At 46.5% G+C, this 18451-nt stretch overlaps 1 protein-coding gene across 2 annotated transcripts in view; it reads left to right on the top strand.

The window, feature by feature from the left end:
- Positions 1–18451, top strand: part of LOC119943665 (fatty acid desaturase 3-like) — a 52041-nt gene that overhangs the window by 18975 nt on the left and 14615 nt on the right. For both annotated transcript variants that reach the window (XM_038764781.1, XM_038764780.1), the window contains exons 2-3: positions 13699–13809; positions 17257–17454. In XM_038764781.1, the coding sequence (XP_038620709.1) occupies positions 13699–13809; positions 17257–17454 (309 nt within the window). The remainder of the gene's footprint in view (positions 1–13698; positions 13810–17256; positions 17455–18451) is intronic.

Below are 18451 nucleotides of genomic sequence, written 5' to 3'. Positions count from 1 at the left end.
CAGATGAGGCATCTAATGCACAGAGAAGTGAAGTGACTTGCCCAAGGTCAACACAGCAGAGACATGGCAGAGCCGGGATTAGAACCCCTTGTTCTGCCTCACATGGGGCTCACAGTCTCAATCCCCATTTTACAGAAGAGGGAACTGAGGCCCTGAGAAGTGAAACGACTTGCCCAAGGTCACACAGCAGACAAGTGGCAGAGCCGGGATTAGAACTCATCACCTTCTGAGTCCACTACACCATGGTGCTTCTCATATCAGACAGAAAATTGCTCTCCCCTACTTCAAAGCCTTATTGAATTATTGAATTGAATGGAATTATTCATTTATTTTACTTGTACAGATCTATTCTATTTATTTTATTTTATTAGTTTGTTTGATTTTGTTCTCTGTCTCCCCCTTTTAGACTGTGAGCCCACTGTTGGGTAGGGACTGTCTCTCTATGTTGCCAGCTTGTACTTCCCAAGCGCTTAGTCCAGTGCTCTGCACACAGTAAGCGCTCAATAAATACGATTGATTGATTGATTGATTGATTGATTGATTGAAGGCATATTTCCTCCAAGAAACCTTCCCTGACTAAGCCCTCCTCTCTTCTTTTACCTACTCCCTTTTGAATGGCTCTTACTTGCTCCTTCATTCATCCTCCCTCCTATCCCCACGGCACATATGTATATATCTGTTATTTATTTGCCATCTTGTACTTCCCAAGTGCTTAGTACAGTGCTCTGCACACAGTAAGTGCTCGATAAATACGATTGAATGAATGAATGAATTTATTTATTTATTTATTTGCTTATTTATATTCATGTCTGTCCCCCTGTAGACTGTGAGCTTGTTGTGGTCAGGAATGTGTTTACTGTTATATTGTACTCTCCCAAGTGCTTAGTACAGTGCTTTGCACATAATAATACTGTATTCTCCCAAGCACCTAGTACAGTGCTTTGCACATAGTAAGCGCTCAATAAATATGATTGAATGAATAATAATAATAATAACGGCATTTATTAAGTGCTTACAATGTGCGAAGCACTGTTCTAAGTCCTGGGGAGGTTACAAGGTGATCAGGTTGTCCCACGGGGGGCTCACAGTCTTCATCCCCATTTTACAGATGAGGTAACTGAGGCACAGAGAAGTGAAGTGACTTACCCAAAGTCACACAGCTGACAACTGGCGGAGCCGGGATTTTAACCCATTACCTCTGATTCCAAAGCCCGGGCTCTTTCCACTGAGCCATGCTGCTTCTTTATGAGTAAGCACTCAATAAATATGACTGAATGAATGAATGGACAGCGGCAGGGATGTATGAAGCCTTGGGGAGTGGCAGGGGTGCCACCCACACTGCTGGGCATCGCAGTTAGATGGCTGGTTTGTAACATTTTCCCTGGTGAATTGGTCAGAACCAGGTTGGAGTTGGCAGAAAGCCCTGCCACCCTGCCCCAGGCGAAGGGAAGGGAACCTGTTTGTCCTGCGTGAGGCATGAATTGGGAACCAAGGCCACTTCTGTGACCACTTACGTGGACTTTAAAAAATGAATTTAACCTGAGAAGGCAGGCAGGGAAGGGACGGGAAAGCACCGTGGCCTAGTGGAAAGAGCACATGCCTGGAAGTCAGAGGACCTGGGTTCTAATAATAATAATAATAATATTTGTTAAGCACTTACTATGTGCAAAGCACTGTTCTAAGCGCTGGGGAGGCTACAAGGTGATCAGACTGTCCCATGTGGGGTTCACAGTCCTAATCCCCATTTTACAGATGAGGGAACTAAGGCCCAGAGAAGTTAAGTGACTTGCCCAAAGTCACCTAGCTGACAGTTGGTGGAGCCGGGATTTGAACCCATAATAATAATAATAATAATAATAATAATAATAATGTTGGCATTTGTTAAGCACTTACGATGTGCAAAGCACTGTTCTAAGTGCTGGGGGGATACAAAGTGATCAGGTTGCCCCACGTGGGGCTCACAGTCTTAATCCCCATTTTACAGATGAGGCAACTGAGGCTCAGAGAAGTTAAGTGACTTGCCCAAGGTCACACAGCGGACACGTGATGGAGCCGGGATTCGAACCCAAGACCTCTGACTCCCAAGCCCGGGCTCTTTCCACTGAGCCGCGCTGCTTCTCTAATCCCAGCTCTGAAATTTGCCCGCCGCGTGACCCCGGGCAAGTCACTTCACTTCTCTGGGCTTCAGTTTCCTCAACTGTAAAACAGGGATTCGCTACCTGGTCTCTTTCCTGCTTAGACTGTGAGCCCCTTGTGGGCCAGGGACTCTGTCAGTCCTGATTATCTTGTATCTCCCCAGCGCTTAGAACAGCACAGCGCTTGTCACATAGTAAGGGCTTAACCAATACCATCAAAAATGGTGGGGAGAGAGGAAAGCAGAGTGAATGAATGTGTTTGGGCTGGAGAGAGAATGATTTCTCTAGTCACAGTTGTGATCAGCAGGAATACAGGCCTGCAGTTGGCTTCCTGGAAATCCTAAATTAGGGGCCGCGGGGCTACCACAGGTCAAAGGGAAGGTGGGTCTCTCCAGGCCCCACCCCTGGAGGCTGCTGCATCCATTCTGGGCCACCCTGGGGTGTCCTCACCCCAACCTGGGGTCCATCAAAGGGAAAGCAGCATGGCCTGCTGGAAATAATAATAATAATAATGGTAGCATTTATTAAGCGCTTACTATGTGCAAAGCACTGTTCTAAGCACTGGGGAAGTTACAAGGTGATCAGGTTGTCCCACGGGGGGCTCACAGTCTTAATCCCCATTTTACGGAAGAGGTAACTGAGGCACAGAGAAGTGAAGTGACTTGCCCAAAGTCACACAGCTGACAATTGGCAGAGCCGGGATTTGAACCCACAACCTCTGACTCCAAAGCCCGTGCTCTTTCCGTTGAGCCACACTGCTTCTCTAATGGCATTTATGAAGCGCTTACTATGTGCAAAGCACCGTTCTAAGCGCTGGGGAGGGTACAAGAAGGTCAGGTTGTCCCACGGGGGGCTCCCGATCTTCATCCCCATTTTCCAGATGAGGGAACTGAGGCCCAGAGAAGTGAAGTGACTTGCCCAAACTCACCCAGCTGACAATTGGCGGAGCCGGGATTCGAATCCGTGACCCCTGACTCCAAAGCCCGGCCTCTTTCCACTGAGCCACGCTGCTTCTCTTAAAGATCACAGGCCTGGGTGTCAGAGGACCTGGGTTCTAATCCCTGCTCCACCTCAAGCCTGCTGCATACTCTTGGGCAGGCCACTTCACTTCCCCGTGACTCAGTTCCCTCATCTGCAAAATGGGGATTAAATACCTGTGCTCCCTCCTACTTAGAATGTGAGCTCCATGTGGGTCCCCCTTTTGGACTGTGAGCCCACTGTTGGGTAGGGACTGTCTCTATATGTTACCAATTTGTACTTCCCAAGCGCTTAATACAGTGCTCTGCACATAGTAAGCGCTCAATAAATATGATTGATGATGATGATGATCTTGTATCTATCCCAGCACTGAATACAATGCTTGGCACGTAGTAAGTGCTTAACAAGTATAATCATAATAATAAAAGCGGTATTTGTTAAGTGCTCACTGCATGCCAAGCATTGTTCTAAGCATTGGGGTAGAAGCAGCATGGCTCAGTGGAAAGAGCCTGGGCTTTAGAGTCAGAGGTCAGGGGTTCGAATCCCGGCTTCACCACAAGTCTGCTGTGTGACCTTGGGCAAGTTACTTAACTTCTCTGAGCCTCAGTTCCCTCAACTGTAAAAATGGGGATTAAGACTGTGAGCCCCACGTGGGACAACTTGATCATAGTGTATCCCCCCCAGCGCTTAGAACAGTGCTTTGCACATAGTAAGCGCTTAACGTGGGACAACTTGATCATATTGTATCCCCCCCAGTGCTTAGAACAGTGCTTTGCACATAGTAAGCGCTTAACAAATGCCATCATTATTATTATTATTATTACAAACTAATCAGGTTGGACACAGTCCCCATCCCACATGGGGCTCACACTCTTAGTCCCCAGTTTCCACATTTTCCAGATGAGGTAGCTGAGGCCCAGAGAAGTTAAATGACTGGCCCAAGGTCACACAGCAGCCATGTGGCGGAGTCGGGACTAGAACCCAGGTCCTGTTGATTCCCAGGCCCGCGCTCTATCCACTAAGTCACAGTGCTTCAAAGAGAGGGCTGTTATCGAAGAGAGGGCTGGAATGAAGAGCTGGAGTATGCTGGAGTGGGTCTCTTGGTCAACCTGTTTGCAATTCCGGCATAAATATGGCTCCCTTGAAGTTGCAGAGTGTTGTTCGTATGCGGTATGACCCCGAGGGAAGCGTGACAAGCTGAGTCTGGGTGTTGCCTAAATAGGGACTCTTTCCTGCTACTCCCCACTAAAGAGCCCGTTCGCAATCCACGAGCCAGACTCGTGATCCCACCGGCCCAGCATTCTGTCTCCGAAAATGGTATCCAAGGATGCTTGGAGACACAGTGTCGTGGTTATCAGTCAATCAGTTAGTCATATTTATTGAACTTATAGTGTGCAGAGCACTGTACTACACTCTTGGGAGACTACCATGTAACAGAATTGGCAGACACATTCGGGGCCCACAAGGAACTTACAGTCTAAGTTATCTTCCTTGACACTCTTCCCATCTCAGAGCCTTATTCAAAGTACATGTCTTCCAAGAGGCCTTCCCCAACTAAGCCCTTATTTCCTCTTCCTCTTCCTTGTTGCTCTTGTACTTGGAATTGCACCCCTTATTCACTACACGCTCAGCCCCACAGCACTTTATGTGCATATCTGTAATTTCTATATTTATTTTCATGTTTCTTTCACCCGCCAGGCCGAAAGCTCCTTGTGGGCAGGGGCCATGTCTACCAACTTTGTTATACTGTACTCTCCCAAGAACTGTACTCCCTCTGAGAGTCACACCTGGAGAGTTTCCAGTACTCTACCAGACTCAGCTATGGGAGGGAGAGTCAAGCTGGAGGCCTAACAATTCCATTCCTACCTTGGCCCGTGACTAGCGAGTGGAAGGCAATCTGCTTTTAGACTGTCCCCTTTTAGACTGTGAGCCCACTGTTGGGCAGGGACTGTCTCTATATGTTGCCAACTTGTACTTCCCAAGCGCTTAGTACAGTGCTCTGCACACAGTAAGCACTCAATAAATACGATTGATTGATTGATTGATTGATTGATTACTACGTCAAAACTAACCCGTGCTCGGCAGCAGCAGGATGGGAGAGAGCTGAGGGCAGAGGCTCAGGTTTACTGCGTGGAAGGTGACAATGGAAAACCACTTATGGATTTTTATCAAGAAAGCTCTTTGGATCCACTACCAGAACGACTGCAGATGGAGAGCGGGACATTCTGGGAGAGGTGTGTCTGTGGTATCGCTATGGGTCGGAAACAACTCGACGGCATAAGACAAGACAAAAACTGTACTAAGTCTAAGTACAGCAAGGGCTCAATAAATATTCATTCAATCCAGGGATTGTCTCTATTGCTGAATTGTACTTTCCAAGCACTTATTACAGTGCTCTGCACACAGTAAGCACTCAAAAACTACGATCAAATGAATGAGTAAATACGATTGATTGACTGACACCCACCTGCAAGGTTAGGGATGGGATTTTTAACACCCCTGCTTTTCTCCCTAATAAAATTCCTTTTGATCCTATAGAAATTTTCTGCCTGTGCAGTCATCTATGGCGGTAAATTCCAGAGCTGCCGAAGCCCTGGTCTCTCAGACTGGCAGCAAAGGTGCCAACATATCATTTTGCGTGTCAGGAAGGAGGGGTGGACTTTTAAGGGAAAGCAACACCCTCACAGTGGCACAGCACTTATGTCTTCTGTAATTCATCTATTTATGTTCATGTCTGTCTCCCCCTCTAAGCTCTTTGTGGTCAGGGAATGTTTCTGTTTTTTTTGTTATATTCTACTCTCCCAGGCGCTTAGTACAGTGCTCTGCACACAGTAAGTGGTCAGTAAATACGACTGCAGAGAGATGGCAGTTGCAGCTCTGGAGAGCAGAGGAACTCCCCAAGGGAGAGAGAAGAGGGCCCAGAACAGAACTCCAGAATTGTGGAGATATACCCACAGTTAGAGAACGGGCAGCAGAAGAAGAGTCTTAGTACAAAGGAGTGCTTAGTACAGTGCCTGGAACATAGTAAGTGCTTAACAAATCATGGCTCAGTGGAAAGAGCACGGGCTTTGGAATCAGAAGGTCATGGGTTCTAATCCCGCCTCTGCCACTTGGCTGCTGTGTGACTTTGGACATGTCACTTCACTTCTCTCTGCCTCAGTTCCCTCATCTGTAAAATGGGAATTAAGACTGTGAGCCCCCCGTGGGACAACCTGATCACCTTGTAACCTCCCCAGCGCTTAGAACAGTGCTTTGCACATAGTAAGCGCTTAATAAATGCCATTATTATTATTATTATTCAAAAAAAAACAAAGAGAGATTGGCTCAATAAGATGGTAAGAGGAGAACCAGAAGACAACAGTGTCAGAAAACTTAAGGTTAGTTAGTGTTTCCATAGTGTCAGAGGCATCCTATTTATTTTATTTATTTATTTTATTTATTTTACTCTATTTATTTATTTATTTTACTTTATTTATTTATTTATTTTACTCTGTTTATTTATTTATTTATTTTGCTTGTACATATCTATTCTACTTATTTTATTTTGTTAGTATGTTTGGTTTTGTTCTCCGTCTCCCCCTTTTAGACTGTGAGCCCACTGTTGGGTAGGGACTGTCTCTACATGTTGCCAACTTGTACTTCCCAAGCACTTAGTACAGTGCTCTGCACACAGTAAGTGCTCAATAAATACGATTGATTGTTTGATTGATTGATTGAACCAAGAGCTGGAAGAGGATCAGGACAGGGTACGGTCCGTTAGAACTGGCAAGTAGGAGGTCACTGGTGACCTGAGAGAGAGTGGTTTCAGTGGAATGGAGAGGGTAGAAGCCAAATGAAGAGAGTGGAGCGATGTATACAGGCCATCTGAGGGGTTTGGAGAAAAACAGGAAGAGGGAGATTGGGAGGTGCGGATAGACTGTAAACTCTTTCATTCATTCATTCAATCGTATTTATTGAGCGCTTACTGTGTGCAGAGCGCTGTACCAAGAGCTTGGGAAGTCCAAGTTGGCAACATATAGAGACGGCCCCTACCCAACAGTGGGCTCACAGTCTAGAAGGGGGAGACAGGGAACAAAACAAAACATATTAACAAAATAAAATAAATAGAATAAATATGTACAAGTAAAATAAATAGAGTAATAAATACGTACAAACATGTATACATATATATAGGTGCTGTGGGGAAGGGAAGGAGGTAAGGCGGGGGGATGGAGAGGGGGAGGAGGGGGAGAGGAAGGAGGGGGCTCAGTGTGGGAAGGCCTCCTGGAGGAGGTGAGCTCTCAGTAGGGCCTTGAAGGGAGGAAGAGAGCTAGCTTGGCGGATGGGCAGAGGGAGGGCATTCCAGGCCCGGGGGATGACGTGGGCCAGGGGTCGATGGCGGGACAGGCGAGAACGAGGTACGGTGAGGAGATTAGTGGCAGAGGAGCGGAGGGTGAGGGCTGGGCTGGAGAAGGAGAGAAGGGAGGTGAGGTAGGAGGGGGTGAGATGATGGACAGCCTTGAAGCCAAGGGTGAGAAGTTTCTGCAACTCATTGTGAGCAGGGAATGTGTCTCTTTATCATCATGCTGTACTCTCCCAAGTGCTTAGTACTGTGCTCTGCACACAGAAAGAGCTCAATAAGTATGATTGACTGACTGACTGCCTGGATCCAGAGAAAGGTATTTGGTTTGTTTCTAAGTTAGGGGAGATGTGGGTGTGTTTGAAGACAGAGAGAAAGGAGCCTTCGGAGAGGGAGCTGTCAAAGAAGGCAGGCAAGGAGGGTTGTAGCTGTTTTTAGAAAGAGAGAAAGGATGGGGTCGGAGGCCCAGGTGGAGAGGGTAGATTTTGAAAGCTGGGAGGAGATGTCTTGAGAGACAGCTGAGAAGGATGAGGTAATGGATTGTTAATAATAATAATAATAATAATAATGATGATGGCATTTATTAAGTGCTTAATATGTGCAAAGCACTGTTCTAAGCGCTGGGGAGGTAACAGGGTGATCAGGTGGTCCCTCTGGGGACTCACAGTCTAAATCCCCATTTTACAGATGAGGGAACTGAGGCCCAGAGAAGTGAAGTGACTTGCTCAAAGTCACACAGCTGACAATTGGCAGAGCCGGGGTTTGAACCCATGACCTCTGACTCCCAAGCCCGTGTTCTTTCCACTGAGCCACGCGGCTGGGGAGGATGGGAGTCGGGTAGGTGAGCAGGAGACTTTGGGGAGAGCATGCCTGTTGGCTTTGATTTTGTGGAAATAGTTGACCATAAATACAAATATTCATTTCTATTAATGTCTGTCTCCTCCTCTAGACCGTGAGTTTGTCGTGAACAGGGAATATACCTGTTACACTGCTATACCGCACTCTCCCAATTGCTTAAAATAGTGTTCCGCACACAGTAAGTGTTCAGAGAAACAATGTGGCTCAGTGGAAAGAGCATGGGCTTTGGAGTCAGAGGTCATGGGTTCAAATCCTTAGAACAGTGCTTTGCACATAGTAAGCACTTAATAAATGCCATTATATAAAAAAAAATCCCAGCTCTGCCACTTGTCAGCTGTGTGACTTTGGGCAAGTCGCTTAACTCTCTGAGCTTCAGTTCCCTCATCTGTAAAATGGGCATTAAGACTGTGAGCCCCACGTGGGACAACCTGATCACCTTGTAACCTCTCCAGAGCTTAGAATAGTACTTTGCACATAGTATGCGCTTAATAAATACCATTATTATTATTATTATTAACGTTATTAATAAATATTGATTGACCAGGCCAATAGGAGCTGAGAGAGAGTCCCATGGGATGCCTTACTGGCTTTCTGGGAGTGAGTGAGTGAGTGAGTGAGTGAGTGAGTGTGTGAGTGAGTGTGTATGTGTGTTTGTGTGTATCAATCAATCAATCAATCGTATTTATTGAGCACTTACTGTGTGCAGAGCACTGTACTAAGCGCTTGGGAAGTACAAGTTGGCAACATATAGAGACAGTCCCTACAACAGTGGGCTCACAGTCTAGAAGGGGTAGACAGAGAGTGCGCACTTGGAAATCTGCAAGTGTGAGCCCTTGGTGGCAAAGTAATCATGATGGTGGTATTTAAGTGTTCACTATGTGCCAGGCACTGTACTAAGCACTGGGGCCAATCCAAGCCAATTTGGACCCAGGCCCTGTCCCACGCCCCCGTCTCCATCCCCATTTTATAGGAGAGATGATGATGATGATGATGACTAGACTGTGAGCCCACTGTTCGGTAGGGACCGTCTCTGTATGTTGCCAACTTGTACTTCCCAGACGCTTAGTACAGTGCTCTGCATACAGTAAGCGCTCAATAGATACGATTGAATGAATGAATGAACTTTGAAGGAAAGCGAAGAATAAGACAGTGGCTTGTGACACAAATGGGAAGGTGAGAGTCAGAGCAGAGTTGTCTAGTGAATAGAGCAAGGGTCTGGGAATCAAAAAGATCTGGGTCCTAAGCCCAGCTCTGCCACTTGTCTGCGGTGAGTCCTTGGGCAAGTCACTTCACTTCTCTGGGCCTCAGTGACCTCATCTGTAAAATGGGGATTAAGACTGTGAGCCCCATGTGTCCAACCTGATTATCTTGCATCTACCCCAGTGCTTAGAACGGTGTCTGGCACAGAGTAAGTGCTTAACAAATACCATTTTTAAAAAGGCGGGGGTGTGAACTGCTTAGTACAGTGCTCTGCACACAATAAGCGCTCTATAAATCTGATTGAGTGAATGAACCCAAATCAGTTGCAAATGGGTCTGTGGAATTGGAAAACTTATAGCTGCTGCCACCCGGTATCCAAGGGTTTTCTGGGACACCCAGGCTCCTGCCTTGTTCTATATACTGTCATAATATTAATAATAGTAATATTACTATTTGCTAAGCACTTTGTGCCAAGCATTGTACTAAGCGCTGGAGTAGATACAAGAGAAACAGGCCCTACCTGGGGTTCACAGTTTAAGTAGGAGGAAGAACAGGTATTGAATCCCCATTTGCGATGAGGGAACTGCGGCACAGAGAAGGTAAGTGAGTTGTCCACAGTCACACAGCAGGCAACTGGCAGAGCTGGGATTCAAACCCAGGTCCTCTGAGCCCTAGGTTTTTGCTTTTTCCACCAGGACACACTGCTTCTACCTTCCTTGATGGTTCTGAGGGCCAGAGCCCTAGGATCCATTGGTCCTCAAATAGCATTCTCCCACCCGGACTCTGGAAGTCACCACAACAGCTTTGTGACTGTCCTTACTGACCCTGAGAGAACATCAAACGTTTTCACTTTGACGCTACTGCGGTATTTGTTAAGCACTTACTTTGGAGAAGCAACGTGCCTCAGAGGAAAGAGCCCGGGCTTTGAAGTCAGAAGTCATGGGTTCAAATCCCAGCTCTGCCACTTAACGATGGCATTTGTTAAGCACTTACTATGTGCAAAGCACTGTTCTAAGCACTGGGGGGATATAACATGATCAGGTTGTCCCATGTGGGGCTCACAGTCAATCCCCATTTTACAGATGAGGTAACTGAGGCTCAGAGAAGTTAAGTGACTTGCCCAAGGTCACACAGCAGACGTGTGGCGGAGCCGGGATTCAAACCCATGACCTCTGACTCCAAAGCCTGGGCTCTTTCCACTGAGCCACGCTGCCACTTGTCAGCTGTGGGACTTTGGGCATGTCACTTAACTTCTCTGTGCCTCAGTGATCTCCTCTGTAAAATGGGGATTAAGATTGTGAGCCCCACGTGGGACAACCTGATCACCTTGTAACCTCCCCAGCGCTTAGAACAGTGCTTTGCACATAGTAAGCACTTAATAAATGCCATCATCATCATTATTATTATTATTATTATGTCCCAGCCACTGTACTAAGTGCTGGGTGGATGCAAGTTAATCAGGTTGGACACAGTTCTGGGGCTCACCATATTGGGCAAATAAGCACTTAGCAAAGTACATGAAAATTGAACTTCCAATATGTACATTTGTCATTGTAATTGATTATTTTGTTGGTTGCCCTCATCGATATTAGGGGAAGAGTTTGGGGGAATACAGGGGGTGGGGGAGAGGATCTGGTGACCACCCTGAAGTACCACCGCTACGGACCTCTCCAGCCTCTCCTGGCACTGCCCGGCTAGGAATTCAGCTCGGACTCAGGAGAGGAACGTGTTCCCGGCAGATCGAGTCCACTAGCTGCTCTGCTCTCACCCGGTTAATCTGTGATCATCTTGGGTAGCCACGCTTAAGAAATCGGGGCTGTGATTCACCAAGGTTAGGAAAGAGCTGAAAGGGGATGGAATGTTCTCTAAGTGGATTTTGGTGACAACATCTTGTGAAAATTGGGGGAATAAATAAGAACAGATTTGCTTTGGGGTGTGGTGGCTGAACTGGGCCTCCGAAATCCCCAACAGGCAAATTTGACTCCTTCCCATTGGGTACCACGCGCTTACCTCATTCACTACCACAGGGTTATAAAGTGGGTGAAGCTCTGATTTTTTTTCATTTAAAACGGTGGAAACCCATTTATTCCCAAGATTGAAACCTGAGAGTAAGGCTATCTCTTGGGAAAGTCTGGGTGACCTGAATCCCTGGAACTTGAGAATAATAATAATAATGATGGCATTTATTGAGCACTAACTATCAATCAATCAATCGTATTTATTGAGCACTTACTTTGTGCAGAGCACTGTACTAAGCTCTTGGGAAGGACAAGTCGGCAACACATAGAGACAGTCGCTACCCAAAAGCGGGCTTACAGTCTAGAAGACTAACTATGCACTAACTATGTTGCACTAACTATGTGCAAAGCACTGTTCTAAGCGCTGGGGAGGTTACAAAGTAATCTGGTTGTCCCACCAGAGGCTCACAGTCTTAATCCCCATTCTCCAGATGAGGGAACTGAGGCCCGGAAAGTTAAGTGACTTGACCAAAGTCACACAGCTGACAATTGGCGGAGCTTGGATTTGAACCCATGACCTCTGACTCCAAAGCCCGCACTCTTTCCACTGAGCCACACTGCTTCTCATGAGAAGCAGCATGGCCTAATGGAAAGAGACAAGAACCGGGAGTCAGGAGACCTGGGTTCTAATCCTGGCTCCACCACTTGCCTGCTGTGGGAATTTAGACAATCATTTGACTCCTCTGTGCCTCCGTTTCCTCATCTGTAAATTGGGGATTACATACCTGTTCTCCTTCGGCTGTGTGCCCTATGTGGGATAAGGACTGTGTCTGATCTGATTCCAAGACATAGAAAAGTGCTTAACACTTGTCTGCTGTGTGACCTTGGGCAAATCACTTAACTTCCCGGGGGCCTCAGTTACCTCATCTGTAAAATGAGGATTAAGATATGGGACAGGAATTGTGTCCAACCTGATTGTCTTGTATCTACCTCAGCGCTTAGTACAAGCTCTTTGTGGGCAGGGAATGTGTCTGCTTATTGTTGTAGCGTATTCATTCATTAATGCATTCAATTGTATTTATTGAGAGCGTACTGTGTTCAGAGTACTGTACTAAGCACTTGGGAGAGTACAACACAACACTAAACAGACAGATACCCTGCCCACAAGGAGCTTACTATCACTGGGGGGAGAGTGCTTAGTACAGTGCTCTGCATACAGTAAGTGCTCAATAAGTATGATTGAATGAATTAATGAATACATAGTAAGCACTTAACAAATGTCACTATTATTACTACTAATAATATAATTATTATATTATAGTTATATATTATATAATATTAAAATAATAATAGCAAATAATAATAACGAAGGCATTTATTCATTCATTCATTCATTCAATCATATTTATTGAGCATTTACTGTGTGCAGGGCACTCTACTAAGTGCTTGGGAAGTACAAGTTGGCAACATACAGAGACGGTCCCTACCCAACAACTGGCTCACAGTCTAGAAGGGGGAGGCACTTACTATGTGCAAAGCACTGTTCTAAGCACTGGGGAGGTTACAAGGTGATCAGGTTGTCCCATGGGGGGGCTCACAGTTTTAATCCCCATTTTACAGATGAGGTAACTGAGACCCAGAGAAGTTAAGTGACTCATCCAAAGTCACACAGCTGACAATTGGTGGAGCCGGGATTTGAACCCATGAACTCTGACTCCAAAGCCCGGGCTCTTTCCACTGAGCCACGCTGCTTCTCCAAATACCACTATAGGCATTGTGATGGCCCATTTTCTGGCCTGAGAGCCAGTCCATGCCTCTCTCCTTCAAGTCCGTGGTGCCAGCTGGGAATCCCCGTAAAGAAAGGAGGAGGAGCGTGACTTAGTGGAGAGAGCCCGGGCTTGGGAGTCAGAGGTCATGGGTTCTAATCCCGGCTCCACCACTTGTCAACTGTGTGACTTTGGACAGATCACTTAACTTCTCTGTGCCTCAGTTACTTCATTTGTAAAATGGGGATTAAGACTGTGAGCCCCACATGGGACAACCTGATTACCTTGTATCAGGTACTGTGCATTAAATGCACAGTAAGCATTTAATAAATACCATAATAATAATAATAAGGAAGCAGAGGAGGGTGGAGAGGAGTGTTGGGGAGAGGTGGGATGCTTTGAGTTGCCACCCGCCAGACTGCTGCTTCATCCTGTCCATCCGTCTGCCTGCTCTTCCCTCTCAGGATGCTTTCCACGCTTTCCACCTGGACCTCAGCTACGTTCGGAAGTTCCTCAAGCCTCTGCTGATCGGGGAGCTCGCCCCAGGGGAGCCCAGCCAGTACCAAGACCAAAACGTGAGTTCGGGAGGCGCAGATGGTCAGGGGACGGCAGCAGGAGGGCGGGAGTTTCCAGGAAACTCTGGATACTAGCAGATATTAAGACTCAGCCCCTGAGCTTGCATCTGCTGGGTGAAGAAGGGTTTCGCCTTCAGTTTCCCATCAATCAGTAGCATTTATTGAGCACTTATTGTGTGCAGAGCACTGTACCAAGAGCTTGGGAGAGCACAATATAACAGTTGATAGACACGTAACTCGCCCACAACAGGTTTACAGTCTACAGGGATTGATAGACATTAAGGTAAATAAATTGAGGACATGTACATAAGTGAGTTCAGAGGTGATGCTGAAGGAAGGGGGAGAAGGAGAAATGAGGGCTTAGTCTGGGAAGGCCTCTTGGAGGAGATGTGCCTTCAACGAGGCTTTGAAGGTGGGGAAAGTGATTGTCTGTCCTACTGAGAGCCCACCTCCTCCAGGAGGCCTTCCCAGACTGAGCCCCTTCCTTCCTCTCCCCCTTGTCCCCCCTCCATCCCCCTCATCTTACCTCCTTCCCTTCCCCACAGCACCTGTATATATGTATATATGTCTGTACATATTTATTACTCTGTTTATTTCTTTTACTTGTACATATCTATTCTATTTATTTTATTTTGTTAGTATGTTTGGTTTTTTCTCTGTCTCCCCCTTCTAGACTGTGAGCCCACTGTTGGGTAGGGACTGTCTCTATATGTTGCCAACTTGGACTTCCCAAGCGCTTAGTACAGTGCTCTGCACACAGTAAGCGCTTAATAAATATGATTGATTGATTGTCTGTCAGCCTTCCACATCTTTGCACTTCTGCAGGCGGGAAGGCACTACTCCTGGAAATTCAAGAGGAAGTATGGACAGTAATCATGCTTTTTATCTCTTTTGATACCTAAAAACATGATATAGTAACAACACCCAAGAACTCCTGAATACTACTGATAAGTAACCTGCCGCCAATGTCAAAGTCAAATTCTGTAGGAGGAAAAAAAACACTCACAGTAGCCAATATAGCAAGAAATCATACAGCTCTTCAAGGGGTAAAAATATCACAGATGCCCGATATATCACATAGCTTCACCAGATAAAAGTTTCACCACGAAAAGAACTTGCGGGAAAAGAGGACGTGGTTCACAGCTCTGAGTTCAGATGAAGAGAACAGGACATTTCACTTCCTCCCCCTGGATACTGCGGAATTTTACTCCAGAGAGCTTTAATAATGACCTTATTCTTTCACCCTTAAAATGCTCAGATTCTCCGTTCAGCCTCCCTGGCTTAATAGCAACCGAGGCTGCTGGTGCCACTGGCATCTTGACAAATATTTTCCATGAATTCTTGTAAATTCCCAGGGAAGGGCTTCGGTCATAAAAGATAAGATTTTGTTTTTGTAAGTTAGTGCTCTACATTCCCTTGGTTCCCGAGGCTCCCTGGCTGTTCCCACCCTTCGTGGAGAACGTCCATAACTTCCTGTGACTTGTGACCTCCCGCTGGCTTCTTTCCTGGGGTGTTAGCGAGGCGGGGGTCATGCGGTGAAGAGGAGGGGTGCCCAATGTTCTTTTTTAGATCAGTGGCTGCAGGGGTCTGCCGTTTCCTTAGGCCTAGGACCACCTGCCCTGGCTATGCAGAGAAGCAGCATGTCTCAGTGGAAAGAGTCAGAGATCATGGGTTCAAATCCCGGCTCCGTCAGCTGTGTGATTTGGGACAAGTCACTGACCTTCTCTGACTTCCCACCAGCAGTCCTATTGGCACAAACCTGTCAGCCCAGAAGAGGTGTAAGTTGTCGTGGGCATGGAATGTGTCTGTTTATAGTTCATTCGTTCAATCATTTTTATTTAATGCTGACTGCGTGCTGAGCACTGTACTAAGCGCTTGGGAGAGCACACTATAACAATAAACAGACACATTCCCTGCCCGCAAAGAGTTAACAGTCTAGAAGAGTAGTCAGCCATACTTATTGAGAGCTTACAGTGTGCAGAGCGCTTACAGAATGCAAAGCACTGTACTAAGCACCTGCACTGAACATCAGAACAGAGCTATGTCAATAGACTGTGACTGGATCTTGGGACTTGTTTTCTATTTGCAGTGTATTTGTTTCATGGCTCTTTTTTTAATGGCATTTGTTAAGCGTTTACTATGTGCAAAGCACTGTTCTAATTGCTGGAGAGGTTACAAAGTGATGAGGTTGTCCCGCGGGGGGCTCACAGTCTTAATCCCCATTTTACAGAAGAGGTAACTGAGGCACAGAGAAGTTAAGTGACTTGCCAAAGTCACACAGCTGACAACTGGCAGAGCTGGGATCTGAACCCGTGACCTCTGACTCCAAAGCCCAGGCTCTTTCCACTGAGCCATGCTGATTCTGTTATACTTTTATAGTGGGAATGAAACTTCCCCAATCTTTTTACTGCTCATCTTCCATACTCAAAAATCAGTAGTGTTTATTAAGCACTTTCATGTAAAAGCACCGTACTTAGTGTTTGGGAGTATAAAGGGGAAGCAAAACAGAAATTCCCTGCTCTGAGGAGTTCATTTGCCAACGACAAACTAGAAGCAGCATGGCTTAGTGGAAAAAGCAAGGGCTTGGGAGTTAGAGGTCATGGGTTCTAATCCCGGCTCTGCCACTTGTCAGCTGTGTGACTTTGGGCAAGTCACTGAACTTCTCTGGGCCTCAGTTACCTCATCTGTAAAATGGGGATTAAAACTGTGAGCCCCTCGTGGTACAACCTGATCACCTTGTAACCTCCCCAGTGCTTAGAACAGTGCATTGCACACAGTAAGCTCTTGACAAATACCATCATCATTATTATTATTATTATTATTGTACTCTCCCGAGTGCTTAGTACAGTGCTCTGCACACAGTAAGCGCTCAATTAATAGGATTGAATTGAATGAAGGAATGAAGGTGCAGGGCTCAGTTCAGGAAGGGATTCCCGTGGGATGGGGCCCATTCATTCATTCAATCATATTTATTGAGCACTTACTGTGTGCAGAGCACTGTACTAAGCACTTGGGAAGTACAAGTTGGCAACATATAGAGACGGTCCCTACCCAACAACAGGCTTACAGTCTAGAAGGGGGAGACAGACTATAGAACAAAACATATTAACAAAATAAAATTAAAAGAATAGTAAATATGTACAAGTAAAATAAATAGAGTAATAAATCTGTACAAACATCTATACAGGTGCTGTGGGGAGGGGAAGGAGGTAGGGTGGGGGGGATGGGGAGAGGGAGAGGAAGGAAGGGGCTCAGTCTGGGAAGGCCAAGAACCCCACCCAGGGGAAGACTGAGCCTGGCATCCAGGGGAAGCCCCAAAGAAAGTGAGTTTGGGAGTCTCCACTGTGCTGTCAGCTTGGGTGCGGATGGGCACGGGCCCTCGGATTCGGGGAGGCTCCTCTGGGCCAGCCCGGCGGCCAACTCCCTGTGCTCTCCTCCTCTTTCTAGCCTCAGCTGATCGAAGATTTCCGCACCCTGAGGAAGACGGTGGAGGACATGAAGCTCTTCCAGGCAGATTCCCGCTTCTTCTCCCTGCTCCTGGGTCACATCCTCGCCATGGAGGCTGTGGCGTGGCTGATGGTCTACTTCTTCAGCGCCGGCTGGATCCCCACCATCCTTGCAGCTTTCATTTTGGCCATCTCCCAGGTGAGGCCCCAGCCGGTCCCCTTCGACGGGGCGACCGGGGTATTAATCCACCCTGATATAGCAAACACCCCTACTGAAGCTTCCTTGGGGTGGTTTCGCCCTCCGGGACACCAGAATTTGGAATTAGAGCAGGCTTTAGAACCTCCATGCCCCCCCTCACTCAGATCCGATTTGCCCAGACTCAGGCCCCCAGGATGGTCTTTCTCTTAGCAAAGTAATAAATAATCATGATGGCATTTATTAGATCCTAGACCGTAAGCTCGTTGTGGGCAGGAAATCTGTCTACCGACTCTGTTACATTGTACTCTCCCAAGCGCTTAGTTCATTTCGGCTCACGGTAAGCATTCGATAAATAATAATCGTAATAATAATGGTACTTGTTACTATGTGCTAAGCATTGTTCTAAGGACTGGGGTAGATACAAGTTATTCATTCATTCAGTTGCATTTATTGAGTGCTTACCGTGTGCAGAGCACTACACTAAGTGCTTGTGAGAGTATGATACAACAATAAACACACACATTCTCTGTCCAAAACAAGCTTACAGTCTAGAGTAGGGGGAGACGACAGTAATATAAAAAAATAATCCCACATGGACTCACACTCTTAATCCCCATTTTACAGATGAGGTAATTGAGACACAGAGAAGTCAAGTGACTTGCCCAAGGTCACACAGCAAACATGTGGTGGAGATTTTCTAATCCAGGTCTCTGACTCCCAGGGGCGGGCTCTACCCACTAAGCCACGCGGCTTCTCAATAAATACGATCCGCTGATTTCTTAAGAGCTTACTACGCGCTAAGTGCTGGGGTGGATAAGAAATGATCAGATCGGACGCAATGTCTATCGCGACGTGTGGGGCTTCGCAATAGAGCTCATCCCCATTTTGCAGATGAAAAACTTGAGGCTCAGAGAGGTTAAATGAGAGGTACTCAAGGTCATCCCTATTTTACAGATGAAAACGTTGAGGCTCAGAGAGGTTAAATGAAGTTACCTAA

Source organism: Tachyglossus aculeatus, chromosome 22 (assembly GCF_015852505.1).
Source record: "Tachyglossus aculeatus isolate mTacAcu1 chromosome 22, mTacAcu1.pri, whole genome shotgun sequence".
NCBI classification, from domain to species: Eukaryota; Metazoa; Chordata; class Mammalia; order Monotremata; family Tachyglossidae; genus Tachyglossus; species Tachyglossus aculeatus.
The sequence above is the reverse complement of the archived record's forward strand: the minus strand, read 5'-3'. Positions and strand labels throughout refer to the sequence as shown.